Here is a 16,691-nt window from a genome sequence, read left to right on the forward strand (position 1 = left end):
GAAAGCAAACTGAGTTGACAACGTGCGAAGTAACCAAAATGAGCCACTCCCGCACATTCCCGGCTTGAACACAAGTCAAAGTTATCATCAACCTATGCTGCCTATACGTATGTGAAATTACGACATGTAATCCACGGTTATAAACATGCTTCACCCTTACTTTGAAAGCACAAGCGGAAGTGTCGAGCTACTTCCTTCTCCTTAACGAGCAGCGTTGCTTTCCGCTAGCCTCACGAGTAGCAGCAGCGGCAAGTGCAACTAAACATCAAGTGTTTCGTCTTTTTCCAAAGGTAAACCGGTCAAATTATATCATTTTCAATTCGACTACATGTCACCGTGGTGTTTGAATGCCCCAAATCGCGTTGTGTTTTGGCGAGCCTGTCATGTCTCGTGGTTAGCCTCCCGCTAGGCTATTATTAGCCGCGGTAGCCTTCGAACAATGTGTGAACATCATGTAACACCTGCTTAATAATGTCGCCATTTAAACATCGACGAGCAAGGTGGAAAGTTAATTACAGTGCCATTGTTTTCAAACGCTCGACGGTGGAACTTAAGTTGTGTTTGATGGGTCTGCTGAAACAACACTCATTAACGAGACAATGTCCATTTGGTGTTTTTAGGGTGGCCCACCATGTACTGTATTTGATGATTGTTTGTTTTTTCTGCCCCGCACAGAAAAAAAAAAACACTATGAATCAAGAAAAGCTCGCCAAACTCCAGGCACAAGTCCGGATAGGTGGAAAGGTAGGCTCACTTGTCACTAGTTTTGTGTTGATTGTGTGTAGTTAGACGTCAACTTGTCTAAGAGTTGGGGTCTCAGTTTGCACAAAGTCTTGATCAGTTGGGCTCTGTTGTGACTCGGATATCTTCTCGTGGGCGTGTTCATATCACTTTCTCTGTGTTATCTTAGATTCACACTGGGGCGTGCGTCAAATGCCGTGGTGTATGTATGGCCCACGAGCCATATTTTTGCCACCCCTGGTTGTGAACCTCCTGACATCAGCGCTCTTTTTATGGCTGCAACAGGGGAGAGGGAGCGGGACTTCCGGGCCTCCAGCTGTTGGCCCCTTTTCAACCCCTCCGCTCTTTGCTTAACCCCCAGATAAATGCATGCTTACAACATAGGCAATAGGATTTGAATGGTATGATAATCCGAAGCAAAAATATCACGGTATTGAAATTTACAGCTTTAAAAACAGCCATTTTTCTGCATGAAATAAAATAAAATGCATAATGCAGCATTTGATACCATAGCAAATGTTTACTATGCCAGATGAAAACAAATGTGTATAAAATCAAAAGAAACCTTCGATGAGCAAAACCCGCAGCTCAACAAATGTATACATAAATGCTTTCCGCTTGAACACAACGAATTTATACTGAAATATGTCCACATTGTATAAAATAAGTACATAGCTATATGGCACTCTTAAAAAAAAATAGTTGATTTGAGATACCGTTTAGAACGTGTATCAATTAAAAATACAGTGTGGATTCTTTCATTTGATGCTTGAGCGCTTATTTTTTACACAGATGCGTTTGCACTCTCGCTGTTTCGCTCGCGAACCACTCGCCGCTCGTAACTCACTTGCAATGTTGAGCCGCCGTCGCCTGCTCTTTTTTGAAAGCTGAAATATTCTGGCCCGCTCAATGCTAGCAGCCTACGCTAAGCCATTTCACACAAAACACTCGCTCGAAGTAGCATACGGTAACATGTTAGCCAAGTTACCCACAATAGCAAATTTCTATTGATACTGAATCCGTCAAAGCAGGAAGTGGACAACAGCATCTGTAATGCAATTGGCTGCTGCAGCGTGGGAGGAGGACCCGTCTATGATACACAATGAGAGGAAGCCTCGCTGCACACTGCAGTTGCCCTTTAAGGCTTGACGACTGGGAAGGGAACAGAACTTAGTGGTTTGGGCAGATTTAGACAACTTAAAAAAAAAAAAAGTTTTAAATATGGTGAGTCGTCAGTCCATTTATGGGCCCATGCCTATTTCAAAGACTTTCAGTTTAAACAAATTAGCATGGCAGTTGACATTTGAGTCCTACCATTTTGAATTTATGCAAAACGTTGCAGACTGGCACTTTTTCGCTCTTTGTCATCTGAAATTTAAAGTCAAGTCTAACTAATACACAGATGTAATGTTCTCTAAAGTTGTCGTTTGAGGAGTCCTGTATAATATAGAGATATGACTCGTGTCAGCCCAACCTTTTTCTGAGCACATCAGGTTCGGAAAATCCTCCTAAGTTGTCTTCTTCCCTCAGGGAACGGCACGCAGGAAGAAAAAGGTGGTCCACAAAACGGCCACAGCTGACGACAAAAAGCTCCAAGGCTCTCTGAAGAAGCTCTCCGTTAACAACATCGCCGGCATTGAGGAGGTACGGCATCTTGCGCCAAGCAGAAGAACACCTGACGGACACTCATTCCCCCAAAGTTTTTGGATGCGTGATACGCTACACCGCAATGTTGTTATGACAGGAAAGCAGTCCTAAGCGCATATCCAAATTTTGTTCCCTACCACGCAGGTGAACATGATCAAAGACGACGGCACGGTGATCCACTTCAACAACCCCAAGGTGCAGGCCTCGCTGTCGGCCAACACCTTCGCCATCACGGGCCACGCCGAGACCAAGCAGCTGACGGAGATGCTGCCCGGCATCCTCAGCCAGCTGGGCGCCGACAGCCTCAGCAGCCTGCGCAAACTGGCCGAGCAGTTCCCGCGCCAAAGTGTGTACACGCAAATTTGTCGCGCCTCGAGTACACCTACTCCACATTTACGTGGGAAGTCAGGATTAGGGAAGTCGTTCTTCCGAAACTTGCGGATAAATATTTCAAACATTTGCGAGTGTGTGTGTAGGGCTGAAGGGGAAAGTCGACCAAGTCGGGTCGTTGGCATTGAAAGTACGCCGGAACTATGTTTGGTGACCCCTTTTTTTTTTTTTTTTTTAACCTTCAAAGGCAACAGATCCAAATCATTCATTTCTGTAATTACACTTCCAAATCCACTTGTTGACACGTGACTTTTGCGGTGTGTTGCAGCGATGGACATGAAAGCAGTGAAGGAAGAAATCGCAGAGGAGGACGACGACGCCGTCCCAGGTAAGCTTCCGTCCCGGGAGACTCTTGAGCGCGTCGTTTCTGAACAAAAACACTTAGCGTTTTGTTTTGTGTGGCAGATCTCGTGGAGAACTTTGATGAAGCTTCAAAGAACGAAGCCAACTGATCCCCGCTCGCCGCCAACCGTTTTCTTTTTTTCTTTTTTTTAATGTGTGGCACGCTCGCTCAGAGGCTTTCCTCGTGCGGGGAGACGGTTGTTCAAGGTGCAGTGCATCCTCATCGTCATTCAAAAAAATAAATAATAAAAATGATCTTTACATAAGAACACCTTTTGATTGTGGGCGCCCCGGTCAGCACGCGGAGGACTCAAACGGCTTTCAATCAGCGCTTTCTACGTGGCTCGTATTTAAGAGATGCTTTATGAAAGGATGACAATAAAGAATTCATTTTACATAGAGTGGCTGAAAATGATTTAATACAACTTTTTTTCAGAGGGGCAATATTGTTGTGTGCTACTTTTTATTTCCCGGCGGGGCGCTAACTACATTTGTAGCCTGCTTCTTCCATCACAATTTATTGAACTTCTTAAATATACGATCGAAGAAATAGGTTCACCGCTGTTTTGAAATCAGAATTACAGACCATATATTCAACAATGAACATTCACTCTGACATGTTCCATTAAATTGATATTGTTTGACCTAACCCTCCGAAATCAGACATGAGGAAAAAGTGCCAAATCTATGTTGATTTTTTTTTCCTGAGCTAAAGAAACTAAAATACGGGAACAAAAATGCCAATCGCTACTTCGCGGATTTCATTTATTTGGGTCTTTTTTGGCAACGTAACCCTCGCGATAAACGATGGGACACATCAATGAGAATTCATCTCAACAGTCCGCAATCAAGGCCGTCACATTGAAGGAGATGGGGGCTCTGCCTGCCGACTGTGGCCTGCGGTGTCGGCTCGGCCCAATCGGGTTCCCAGCGGAGCCACTCGCCCTCCGCCCCTCCCAGCCGCTGCAGTCTGACGCCAGGAGGAGGAGGACGCGCTCGGAGCAAAAGTAACCCGGGAAGGCGATTAGTTGTGACGGACAACGCCGAGCGGGCGCTTCGCCTCCTCCTCCCCCTCCTTCTTCTCGGTTGCGGGGCTGCGCGTCGCGATGAGGATTCCCGTGGTGGCGGTGGTGAGTGGCTCCCCTCCATTTGTTCTCGAGGAACGTGTGTGTGTGTCTATTTTGTCTTTTCTACGCTACGTTGCTCCGACCTTGCCCCGCCATCGCAGCGGCGAGAGTCCGAGCGGGTCGCGGCGGTGTCGCTGTGCTTTAGCTAGCTTATTAGCATTTACGCAACATGCGAGCGAACCTCCTCGAAATATACGCACCCGATATATACTATGAATGCGTGGAATCACACGAATCAAGGTCGTTTTTATGATTGGGGTTTTCTTTTTTTTTTTTTTGGTTGGAGTATTTTGTTCGGTTCGCTCCGGGTGACGCGCAGCGAGCGACTCGGTTGGACGTCCGTCCGAGCGGCGGGTCACTCGGCGTCCTCGCCTCGGTTGTCCGCCGGAGCCTCGGAGGCTAAAAATAGCCTTTCGTTTCCTCTGTCTTTTTTTTTTCTTTTTTTGACGCAGCGTGGCTACTAAGTCGGAACGGCGAGACTCTTTGGGCGAGACTCTTTGGCCGTCTTTCGGGGCAAAACAAACAGGAGCACCGAGGACAAGTTGAGTCGTGGACAGCTAGCACCTCAAGCTAATTCATGCACTTAGCAAAGGGAAGGTTGTCAAAATCCAGACGTGGTTTGGAAACCGCAAATGCTTTCGTGTTGTTCGGCTTTTTTAAGGTTTTACCAGCCGTGTTGACAGCCCGGGGGCCTTTGCTTAAACTATCCAAGTAAAGTGCAGTCTTGTTTTGAGCCTTCTGTCAAGTTGTGTCTCATCCGAAATTTCAACTACATTTTGAATCTTGCTTTTCGGGAAAGAATTTGTGTTCAATTTTTGCAACTTTTTTTTGTTTTTATAAGTGAAACGTGGGTCAGAATGACCCAGCAATATTCCTGCCTAGAATAGTTCAATATAACGCATGGGTAGAAATGAACCACGCCAAAAGTTTGCAAAAAGATCGAGATTTTGACACATTTAAAACATCTCCAGGTCCTAACGACCCTGAGACATTTTGCCGTTTGAGAACACTTGTTAAAATGAAATCGTGGGTATGGGTGACGAAACGTGCCAAGTACAGTATTATAAACTTCTTTCACCTGGAGATCCTGCTCAATTTTCCATTCACTTACCAATTCCAGCAAAGAGACATTGAACGCATGTGAAGCCACTTTCACAGCATCAGTAAAAGTTGACCTTGAGTTGAGTATCTTTTTATTTCCCGTGTCGCTCACAGAAATTCCACCCAGCAACGTTTCAACATTTGACTGTCACTCACATATTTCTTTTTATTAGTCTTTTGCAAAACAGTACCCCATTTATCCAATGATTTTTTTAAAGTTATGTTTTCTTTAGTTAACAGCTGGACAGTATGGCTCAAATAATCACATTTTGATTTTTTTTCTGGACCGTTGCGATTTCAATCAATTTTAAAGGAAAAAATAAGTGCAGCGAACAATGTTTGTTTGCAAAAATCCCTGGAAAATATTCAGACAAAAAGAATAATGTTGTTTTTTTTCAAATTCAGTTTGACCATAAACTTAACATTGTGCATAACTTGCTTGAAAACCATTTATTTTCCATTTTTATCAGTAAGTCAATATTTTTTTCTACAGTCAATATCTTACCAACAAAACACGTACAATGAATACCTTTTGATCTGGCACATTAACAAAGAACAACGATCAAACATTTTAAAATGAAGTTAAAGGTCTAAAATATAGTTCTAAATCATAATAGCAACCGTTTTTTAAAAATAGAAAATGTTTCAAACCCTCACACAGACTTTGACAATGAGAGCGCCACTGCACCGCCCCGTGTTGTGGGTTGCATTAGCAAAAGAAGTGAGTAGAATTCCTTGTCCAAGACAGGAAGCGTTTTGCCAGGATGTGCGAGTTGGGGCGGGAGCTTGGCTGTGCGTTCCTGGAGTAAATCAAACAAAAAAGCCAGTGTTTCTCGAAAGTCAACTCAAGAAAGTTTTTTCGTCATGAGTGACTCAACAACATGCAGCTCTGCGCTTATAAATAATTGACCAAGCAGAAAACAAAAATAGAGCGCACCCTTCCAGGGAAAAAAAAAAACAAGCAGGAAGGAGCTGTCGGGATATTTACTTTTTCTTCATCCCCGCGATGATGTCATACAAGCTGCTTTTTTTTGTATGATTTTTTTTTTTTCTTCTCATGGTGCCTTTTGTTTTGGCTTGAGCACCTTCTGCACTCAAAATAGCTTCATGAGCCTGTTAATCACCATTCAGAAATTTTGCAGGAAATCTGTGTAAAAGGGGATCCTGCAATGCGGGGACCAGGGTGTGAAATTTAACACCTTGCACTTGCCTCACCTAGCCTTGTGTCTTTTGTCCAACAGCTAGTTTATCCTTTTTTCTGCTCAATAATATACGGTCTGCCTATTTTCTATCTGTTTCCATACATAAGGCGCAGCGCATTGTAAGGTGCATAGAATAGAAGCCACAGTAGTGGCCAAGCTAGCGACATGCATCCACTAGATGAAGCCACGCGCAAAAAAATGCCAACAAAACAATCAATGTCAGTCAAACTTTATTCATAGACAATCAGAAATGAAGAATTTGTGGAAAATACTACCTGAAGAATGATTACACGAAAAGACTGTTTACATCAATGTACGTAGCGTGGACTTCAAGTTGGTACAGCAAAGGAGGCCAGAGTGAAGCGGCGCATTCTACCTTGTCATTTTTGCCACGCCGCTGCGACTCGGCAGGAATGCCAACAACATACGTATGTCATATGTGCTTGAACGTCTAAAAATAAAAGCCTGAATTATTCAGCGCCTCTCCGGGCAAATGAAATCTTAATCTGCGCGTGTGCCCAGGTGCAAGTGTTCCCAAAAGAGTTACACAAATTTGAATTTTTTACACAAAGTGTAGTGAAAGATTAGCCACTGCGCAGGGGAATCCTTATCTATATATAATATATTGCTATTATGCTATCCCCTGAATGCTAAGCTAATATATTAGCATTGGCCTGCTAAATTGAATGTGTGCAATTGTTATTGAGATTGTTGTGAAACTTTGCGCCGCTTGACTTTTATTTTTCTTCTCCTCCCCTTTGTCGCACTTTCATTTCCGTTCCATGCTTATCATCACACTCATGGTCTGTGCCCGCACTTGAGTGTGTGTGTGTGTGTGTTCTGATAGATCCGTAGTTCTCAAACTTGTTTTTATGCAGCAACAGATTCTACTTGACAACAAGTATATTTGTTACTTTTCACTTATGTTGAAGTTAAGAAAATAGAAATTGCAAATTGCATCCCTCCTTTTAACAAAGCGGCTTCATTTCCAATGATTTAGTCCAGAACAGCATTATAAAATTGAATGCTACTTTAGCTTGGACCCCCCCGGCGGTCCGCGAACCCCGCTTTGAGAACACGGCGATGGATGACATTGAGCCACGCGTGCACGTTTGCGGCCAAGTGTGCGCCATCGCAAATATACGCGCCGCTCGCCGTCTTTAACCGAGCGTAAAAATGAGGCGACTCTGCTCATTTTGCCGGCTAATCCCGCTCAAGCCCCTGTCACGTGTGCGCCAAATGGAATGAACTGAAAAGACGTCTTAAGATCTCGACATTCCGCCGTCACCTCCACAGCCCGGCGCAAGTCAGATGAAGTTGCTCTGAAATTTGGAGAATTTAGTTCGGTGCTTGTGGCTCGTCTATCTGAAAATTGCGCCACTAATTACAATGCACATCCAAATAAGACTTTTTTTTTTGTAAATGAGTTGCTCTGACATTTTAGCTTGCAAGCCACATAGAGGAAAATCTATTCCCAATCGGGGATCATACTTCATATGTATTTTGATGTATTCTTTGTTTTAAAACTGTCCCAAATTGTACAAGCACAGCATAACTGTTTATCCGAAAACAACATTAACATGAATCACAAAACATTTCCAGTTTTTCATTTGTTGAGAAAACAAATCAGCTCATTTTTATACTTTACATTGCAAAATCATCTCACGGGCCAGTTTAAACCCATCTATGGGCCAGAACTGACCCGCGCGCCGTACGTTTAACACCGCCGCTCTAACACAACCAGGCAAAATCTTTCATCTCCCAATTGATTTTCTCTTACTTTGAAAAGAAAAAAATGACCGCATTAAAAAGCGTGTATTCCGATTTGCCGATACCTTCAGAAACTGTCAAATTGTCAAAATTCAAAGCATTAGCTTCACAATATGAGAGAGATGTTGTACGATGCGAGTTTTTGATCAGTTAACAAGCTGTTGTGTTTTTTTCCTTCCTTCCCTCCTTTTTTCACAACACAAGGCGTGGACGCCTGCCATAAGGGCTCAAGCGTTGACCCAGAGGCGAAACGCGCTCCGCCACTGCTGAGCTGGGTGATCTCCGGCGCGCATGAGCTCGCCATCCATCTAGGTGAAGGACGGCGGCGCGTTCGCCAAGGTTCTCTCCGGCCGCAGAGGAGGAGGAGCTTCCCGATCCATGGAGAATTACTTCCAAGCCGAGGCCTTCAACCTGGACAAGGTGCTGGACGAGTTTGAGCAGAACGAAGGTGAGCGTAGTCCGTCCGCTCGGCCCATCTTCAAACACGAGTCGAGAGCGTTCGAAGCGAGTTTTTTCAGTTGCGCAAAAAAATGGGATGACGCTTCAATACAAAAAATATTAGGGGAAAAACCACTACACAAATAAATGTAGGAAAAAAAAATCATTAAATTCAATCGGTATTATTATTATTATATTTACAGTAAAAATAAACAAAAATGAAAACAGTAAAATAAAATAAAAAGGCTTGAATGGTACAATAATGTTTGATAAAACACAAAACTTTATTCTACTGGCATGGAAGCAGGAGTTCACAACATTTAGGTGTTTCTTCTGAGTGGGAGAGTGGGAATCTTTTATTTCTTTTTTAATCTCCGGCCTATTGAAGCAACTTTATGGCTACGGCTCCTTGTGGGATGACAACGTACGGATGACAAGGTGCAATCGGGCCGAAGAACTCATCAAGCTTTTCCCCCGGGTTGAGACACACTTTCACGTCCGTGTATAATTCTGCTAATTGTGACAGGAAAGCTGCTGATTCGTACGTCCGCTACTTTTGTAATACCCCCGTGCTTTTGCGTGCACGTGTGTGCGTGCGCGTGCGTTGCCGCAGCAACAACAAAAGCGGCCCGGCTCACATTCCAGCGCGGGGAGGAGAGCGGCAGTCACGCCGACTCCAACCGGCGTTGCCTTCGTTGCCTCGGAAAAACTAACGCAAACCCGCAGAGAGAATGCGGGAACACCTCTTATGTTTCTGGATAGGTGCTGCTGTTTTGGTTAGTTAGAAATCCAAAGGGCCAAGCAGAATACTCTTTCATGTCCGCTTTGGAAAATATTTTTCAATGAATTGAATTTACTGCTGGCAGTTTGGCATCGCACTTTCTAAAAATGAAAAGATTTAAAGCGTCTTATATTATGCATGATCTATTTGGTTTAATTGTATTATACGATTTTCATGGTACTGTCGCACTCCACACCAAACTTGTTATTGTTCCCTTGTGCCAGATGAGCCCGAATCCCCTCTTCTCACGGATGCCAAGTGGACCCAGATTTTGGCCCCGCCTGCACACCTGCTCTCCCTGAACCCCGCCCTGGCAAACGCTGACCTCAGCCCGCGGGAGAGTCCGCAGCCGCTCAAGACCCTTCCCGACGCGGAGCCCAAAAGAGCCGCGGGCGGCGAGCCGCCGGATGTCCACAGCCCGCCTCTCCCGCAGCCCAACATCGGCAAACTGGTGGGGACGGACGACCGGTCGCCGCCGCCCGTCACGGCCCGCGAGGAGCGGCGAGGGGACGCCTGGGCCGCGCCCCGCTTCACCTTCGAGGTGGGACTAGAGCAAGAAGGGGCTCACCCGCACGCGGAACCCGCCGCGCTCGACGGCGCTTCGCCGGACTTTGAGCATGAGAGACAAAGTGGCGAGCAGCCGGAAAGCGGCTCCGTCTCTCCGCCCGAGGCCGATCGGCTCCTTCCTAACGGCTTGCGACCCGACGACGGGAGCCGGCAAAATGTCCGGGAGGAGGAAGAGGAGGAGAGATTCTCCCCCTCGCCCGTGCCCTCCAAGGAAGACTCTGTGACGGAGGAGAAGGAGGTGGAGGAGAGCAAGCAGGAGAACGGAGACGGGGCGGCGTCGGGCGCCTCGCGATGCAAATCGAACAATGGCCGCCTGCGGCCGGTCAGCGTCCCCTACGGCGGGGCGCGACCCAAGCAGCCCGTCGGTCTCAAACTTCAAATCCCGCAGCCGCTCGCGGGCCAGGTGCAGAATCAGCCGGGTAGCAAGAACAAGAACCTGGACGGCCGCAGGGGGACGCCGCGCGAAACGGCGCTCGGCGGGACCGAGGTGGCTTTGGCGGCCAACGGCGCGGCGGCCCTCCCCCCTTCTCCCCCGGCGTCGTCCTCGGAAAGTCCGGACAACGACCTTCAGGCCGAGCGGCGGCGCGGCTCCCTCGGCGCTCTTGGCGAGGTGGCCCCCGTGTGGGTGCCTGACTCGCAGGCCCCCGTCTGCATGCGCTGCGACGCCAAGTTCACCTTCACCAAGAGGAGACACCACTGCAGGGCTTGTGGCAAGGTAAGCGCCGCTTCTCAAATGGGACCGCGCGTACCCAGATAGGGCACTTCAGGGTGCACCTCATTTCTGACTGTATGCGTTGGCCCGTCGTCAACGTCGTCTTGAAATGGCGGATTTAAGTTAGCCAGAGCTCCTTTTTGGGAAGTTCCATTAAGTTCTCCTGAGACCTCTCAGCCCACTTCTGTCTTCCAAATCACTTCCTCTTAATAGGCAAATACAAAATCCTACTCTCCCAAACTTTTTTCTGCATTGTCATGGAAACAAATCTTCAAACGGACGCCTGTCTCTTTTGCGACCCGGCCGTTTGACCGGCAGCTTGTGCTTTCTCGTCACGCCAGGTGTTCTGCGCCACGTGCTGCAGCCTGAAATGCAAGCTGCCCTGCATGGACGGGAAGGAGGCTCGCGTCTGCGTCACCTGTCACTCTGCCCTAACCGGCGGCGAGCCGTGTCTGAAACCGCGCCCCAATCGGGACTCGACCGCACGTGTGTGACTCCGAATGGTGAACGGGCGCCGTTATTGTTCACTAATTAACGCTTGTACCCCCGATCCTCAGCTCCGACCCCGGTGGACTCTCAGCTCGCGGCCGGCGCCAACCAGGGTCCCAACCCCAACAACCCGGCCGAGTACTGCTCCACCATTCCCCCCCTGCAGCAGGCCCAGGCCTCCGGCGTGCTGGGCTCACCCCCGCCCACCGTCATGGTGCCGGTGGGCGTCCTCAAGCCGCCTGGCAATGAGGGTAAGGACCTCGGCCGCTTTTTTTAATCCCGCCGGTAAGACGAGCGCATTTGCGGTGCACGCCACTGCTCTAAGGGGCCTCAAGATGGCGCCCAAGTCCTTAAAAAAAAAATCCAAAAGGGCTAAAAGGGTTGTTTTTCTGTGGCTTCGGACAAAATCTCATTTAGCTTTAAAACACAGGTGTTAAACTCCAGTCTTTGAGGGTCGGTATCACGCATCTTTTTGCAGGACACCAACCCTTGAGGACTGGAATTTGACACCTATGCGTTAAAGTTTATTGTATACCACAATACATACATGTAAATGTATGTTAGTAGCACAGTATGACTGTCTTATCTAGGATCGGTCTCTCGGGAGCAGAGGCGGGTGTGGTTCGCAGATGGCGTCCTACCGAACGGTGACGAGGCCGGCTCCCCCAAAGCTTCCGTGCCCTCGCAGCGCGCCGCCGTCTCAACCAATGGAAGCAAAACCTCCGGATCGGATGGCGTAGAGGTAGGGAGGTTGTTTATAGCGCATACACAGTACATGTGTACTGTTTTTACTGCGTGTTTTGCAAAAAGATAACTATCATTTTCATATGTGCGTCTTTTGCTGTTGTTTTTTTCTATATTTTATTCCTTACCTAAGCATCGGAGGCATGCCAAAGACTCTTCTTCACAGTGTGTGTTTTTTAACCTTCACGCCTCATAGCCACCTCTCTCTCTTTTTGTCATCAGTCGGCCCCCGCGCCTGTGGGTCCGCTGGGCAGTCCGGTGGGCAGCGCGCTCAGCTTGATCCCGGAGGACGGGCTCCCTCCCATCCTCATCTCCACCGGAGTCAAAGGAGGTATGGGAGGCCACATCACAGGTGCTTGCCCTCATCCTCACCGCGCCACCGCCCTCCCCCCAATCACGCATGTCCCCCACACACCCCTCGTGTGCTTTCATGTTGTTTCATCGGATGGATAAATGTATTTGGACAGAGTTCTCTTTTGACTTCTTGCGAAGACTGCTATTTTTCCACCGTTGTCTACCATGTTGCGTATCAATATTGGCTACATTGAATCAACTTGGCACCTTTGGCAGCGGACTTGTGAAATTTATATTTCGAAAGAAATGTTGGGGCACCCGCATGTCAAGGCACCACTGTAGTGCTTCGGCAGACATCCCTGTACATTTGTACACCTGAACATCACAATCCGCACTCGGCCACGAGTCCTGCCCGCGCACTCGTTTTCACTCCGGCGTTCCCTCCGTCTCCACGTGCAGACTATGCGGTAGAGGAGCGTCCGTCGGCGATGGTCCTCATGCAGCAGCTGGAGGAGGGAGGCCCCGACCCGCTGGTCTTCGTCCTCAACGCTAACCTGCTCGCCATGGTCAAACTTGTCAACTGTGAGTTTGCACTTTGGGTCGAAAAGGACCGCAAAAAGCCTCCGATGACGTGGCTCTTAAATAGTTGTCTTTTTCTGTGGTTAGATGTCAATAGGAAGTGCTGGTACATGACAACAAAGGGCATGCATGCCGTGGGCCAGGCCGAGGTTGTGGTTCTGCTCCAGTGTCTGCCCGACGAGAAGACCATCCCAAAGGACATTTTCACTCACTTTGTGCAGCTCTACCAGGAGGCCCTCAGCGGTAAGACGTCCGTTTGCAGAAAAAGAGGGAGCCTGTCTTTTTTTGGCCAGTGATTCCTGTTATCCAATTACTACTAGCACCTTTCACCATGTATGGTGATTTTTTTTTTTTTTTTTTGTCTTTTGCGGCAAGACTTGCTCCACAGTCCGCTCGAGCCAATAAATGCCATACAAACTTGGAGCTTTTGGCTTAGATTTTCTTTTTTTGTTTTTCTTTTCTCCAGGAAACGTACTGAGCCACCTGAGCCACTCCTTCTTCACGCAGAGCTTCCTGGGCAGCAGGGAGCACGGCGGATTCCTCTACGTCAGCCCGTCTTTTCAGTCCCTGCAAGACCTGCCGCTGCCCAACCCGCCCTTCCTTTTCGGCGTCCTGATCCAGAAGTGGGAGACGCCCTGGGCCAAGGTCTTCCCCATCCGCCTCATGCTGCGGCTGGGCGCCGAGTACCGATGTGAGGGCCGTTTTGCGCATCTGAAAGGGCCGGGTCGCCTCCGCGCGTGACATCGGTTGATTTTGTCGCAGTTTACCCCTGCCCGCTCTTCAGCGTGCGCTTCCGGAAGCCGCTCTTTGGCGAGACGGGTCACACCATCATGAATCTGCTGGCGGTAAGACCTCACCCGCCGGGCGCTGCCGTGGCTCGATTGCCGCCGGTGTCATGGCGTGCTGTCACCCGTCCCGCAGGACTTCCGCAACTACCAGTACACGCTGCCGGTGGTGAAAGGCTTAGTTGTGGACATGGCGGTGAAGAAAACTAGCATCAAGATCCCAAGCAACCGCTACAATGAGGTTAGCTTTTTTTTTAATGCAATAGTCCAATTTTACTGAACAAGTTTTAGGCCATATCACACAGCTCAGCTATAATTATATGTTTTTTTTTTAATTTAAAGAATGAAATGATTACCCTTTATTGTGTTTATTGCACTAAAATATTTTTTGATCATTTTAATTCTTAATAGAGAATTTTGATTTGCATTATATTATGAATTGGTGCACTGGCACTCGTCTTTTTGTACTGTACATTGTTAGCATTTTTCAGAGCGGGGCTGGCAGCTTTGAGTCACATGACACTGCCTCATGTCATGACTAAAGCCCCGACGTGTACACGGGAATTCAGCTAATCTGACGGGATTAAAACAAAAAAACGTCCTCCTGGGCACCTTGAGATGTTTTTACCACAGTCGTCGTCGTGTGCGCGTGTGTCGTGGCAGCTGATGAAGGCCATGAACAAGTCCAACGAGCACGTGCTGGCGATGGGCGCGTGCTTCAACGAGCGCGCCGACTCGCACTTGGTGTGCGTGCAGAACGACGACGGCAACTACCAGACGCAGGCCATCAGCATCCATCACCAGCCGCGCAAAGGTTCCCCACACGAAAAGGCCGCCTCCCGTCCCAACTTGTACGCATGCGCGCGCTCATTTAGCCCGTCTGTTTTCCTTCCAGTGACGGGCGCTTGTTTCTTCGTGTTCAGCGGTGCCCTGAAGGCATCGTCGGGCTTCTTGGCCAAAACCAGCATTGTGGAAGGTAAATGACTCTCTCCTGTTGTTTGTCAAGCTGTCATGTGAAAACACAAGACCCGCTTTTCAGGGTCTATATATGCTATGTGGCATCATCGTTTGATTCCCTGACGAAAATGACTTCCCATATGCATTTTCTGTGCCTTCAATGAACACATTTGATTTGCAACATGAACCCCTTGGTCCCTTTGCTAGTAACACCAACATCAATCCTTCCTGACATGAGCGCTCACGATTGTTTTTTTATTTTTTTTATTTTTGCATGCCACGTGTGAAAATGCGCAACTGCCATCACAACCACGCAATTCGCGTCTCCCATCTCAGACGGCGTGATGATCCAGATCACGGCAGAGACCATGGACGCTCTCCGCCAAGCCTTGAGGGACATGAAGGACTTCAGCATCACGTGCGGCAAGGCCGAGCAGGAGGACGACCGCGAGCAAGTGCGCGTCCAGTGGACGGACGACGACCGCGACTTCAACAAGGGGTGAGCGCAAAAAAGGAAAAAGTCAAAAGAAGTCAGTGATGAAGAAAAATACGCTTGGAGGCCGTTATGACAGTAAATTTGAAGTGTGATGTCACTTTTTGCCCTACTTTTGAAAAACTTGGTATTTTAGCCAGAAATTTGAAGACCTAATTAACATTTGGTAGGCCGCACGAAATGAGGTGAGGGGTCAGATATGCCCCCCCCCCCCGCCTTGGGTTTCACACCCGTGATTTATTTCTTTAATGCAAACCACACTTGCCATATTTTTATTGAAAATAGTTTAGGAAGCGTCACTCTTTATATAAGCCACGTATAAAAGCGAAGATAAAAACCTGGCACGTCTCAGAGTCATCAGTCCGATCGACGGCAAGTCGATGGAATCCATCGCCAGCGTGAAGATCTTCCACGGCTCGGAGTTCAAAGCCAACGGCAAAGTCATCCGCTGGACGGAGGTACGGCAAACGCGCCCTGGCCCGGATCGACGAGCAAACGTTTGAGAAAAAATAAAAAGGGTCCGACCGAGAGAACCGTCTCTACCGCCAGGTGTTTTTCCTGGAGAGCGAGGAGCGGCCCGACAGTCTGAGCGACCCGGCCGAGCACAGCCGCCTGACGGAGAACGTGGCGCGGGCCTTTTGCGCGGCGCTCTGCCCGCACTTCAAGCTGCTCAAGGAGGACGGGATGGCCAAGCTGGGCCTCCGCGTCACGCTGGACTCGGACCAGGTGCGGCGCGCGGCCGTCGTAGCTTTTCCGTCCTACTGGGAGCCGGTATGGATGCGGGTGTGGATTTTCTCAGGTGGGTTACCTGGCAGGGAGCAACGGCCAGCCTCTCCCTCCCAACTATCTGAGCGACCTGGACAGCGCCCTCATTCCCGTCATCCACGGCGGCGCCTGCCAGCTGAGCGAGGGCCCCGTGGTCATGGAGCTCATCTTCTACATCCTGGAGATAGTCTCCTAAAAATCCAGGCGGCTTTTCCAAACGTGAGTCCCGTCCTTTTTCCGGCGTCCCGTCCGGCGCCGCCCCCAAGACTTGCGGCCCGACGCTCGGACCTCGCCGACGACAGCGGATGCGTCGGATGCCCTTTTTTGTCTTCTTTTTCTCTCCTGCGCCCGGTGCTCAGTGCCTGCTTTTTGGCTCCGTTTCGTCGCTAAAGCTTTACTCCTCAATCAGCACATGCGTCCGTTGACTCTTGTCCATTCTCGAGTGTGCGTGCGCGCGCGCGAGATAGAGAAGCAGCTCGTAGCCTCCAGAGATTACAGCCCAACGAACAATCAGCTGATGATTGGACTACACTTTCAAATGCTTTATGTTTCATCAGCCAGCCAGTTTGGAGGGGGAAACGCCAGACAAACACTGTTTCGGTGTTGTTTTAAACACAAAATTGTAAAAATAGAACATATATATATATATATATATATCTATAAAAAAAAAAAGTGAAATAAAATGCAGAAGCAGTGCACTGGATTCTAAGCCATCTGTGGAGCGTTTGTGAAGATCTAAGACAAAGCCCTAACAATGTAGCCCTTTC

The 16,691-nt window shown here is 48.4% G+C and overlaps 2 protein-coding genes across 4 annotated transcripts; both read left to right on the plus strand.

Annotated features, from left to right (window-relative positions):
- Positions 1 to 16: 16 nt before the first annotated feature.
- Positions 17 to 3,519, plus strand: LOC148414330 (transcription factor BTF3 homolog 4-like). The gene is made up of 6 exons (XM_088429183.1): positions 17 to 290; positions 676 to 744; positions 2,272 to 2,385; positions 2,533 to 2,734; positions 3,047 to 3,106; positions 3,184 to 3,519. The coding sequence occupies exons 2-6, from the start codon at positions 691 to 693 to the stop codon at positions 3,228 to 3,230; spliced, it is 477 nt and encodes a 158-aa protein (XP_088285309.1). The 5' UTR covers positions 17 to 290; positions 676 to 690; the 3' UTR covers positions 3,231 to 3,519.
- A 457-nt stretch (positions 3,520 to 3,976) lies between these two features.
- Positions 3,977 to 16,627, plus strand: zfyve9a (zinc finger, FYVE domain containing 9a). Of its 3 annotated transcripts, none has more exons than XM_088428853.1 (18): positions 3,978 to 4,250; positions 8,525 to 8,768; positions 9,764 to 10,821; positions 11,160 to 11,304; positions 11,376 to 11,558; positions 11,898 to 12,049; positions 12,274 to 12,403; positions 12,805 to 12,927; positions 13,012 to 13,167; positions 13,391 to 13,615; positions 13,687 to 13,769; positions 13,846 to 13,950; positions 14,373 to 14,523; positions 14,605 to 14,685; positions 15,003 to 15,165; positions 15,512 to 15,617; positions 15,709 to 15,885; positions 15,959 to 16,627. In XM_088428853.1, exons 2-18 carry the CDS (start codon positions 8,699 to 8,701, stop codon positions 16,118 to 16,120), a joined length of 3,270 nt encoding a protein of 1,089 aa, XP_088284979.1. In that variant the 5' UTR covers positions 3,978 to 4,250; positions 8,525 to 8,698; the 3' UTR covers positions 16,121 to 16,627. The 3 variants fall into 3 exon arrangements, with proteins under 3 accessions (XP_088284978.1, XP_088284979.1, XP_088284980.1); XM_088428854.1 differs by having other exon boundaries at positions 12,274 to 12,382; XM_088428852.1 differs by having other exon boundaries at positions 3,977 to 4,250; positions 14,373 to 14,685.
- The last annotated feature ends 64 nt before the right edge of the window (positions 16,628 to 16,691 follow it).

Source organism: Hippichthys cyanospilos, chromosome 12 (genome assembly GCF_059441005.1).
Source record: "Hippichthys cyanospilos isolate Australia breed blue-spotted pipefish chromosome 12, RoL_Hcya_1.0, whole genome shotgun sequence".
In the NCBI taxonomy this organism is placed as follows: Eukaryota; Metazoa; Chordata; class Actinopteri; order Syngnathiformes; family Syngnathidae; genus Hippichthys; species Hippichthys cyanospilos.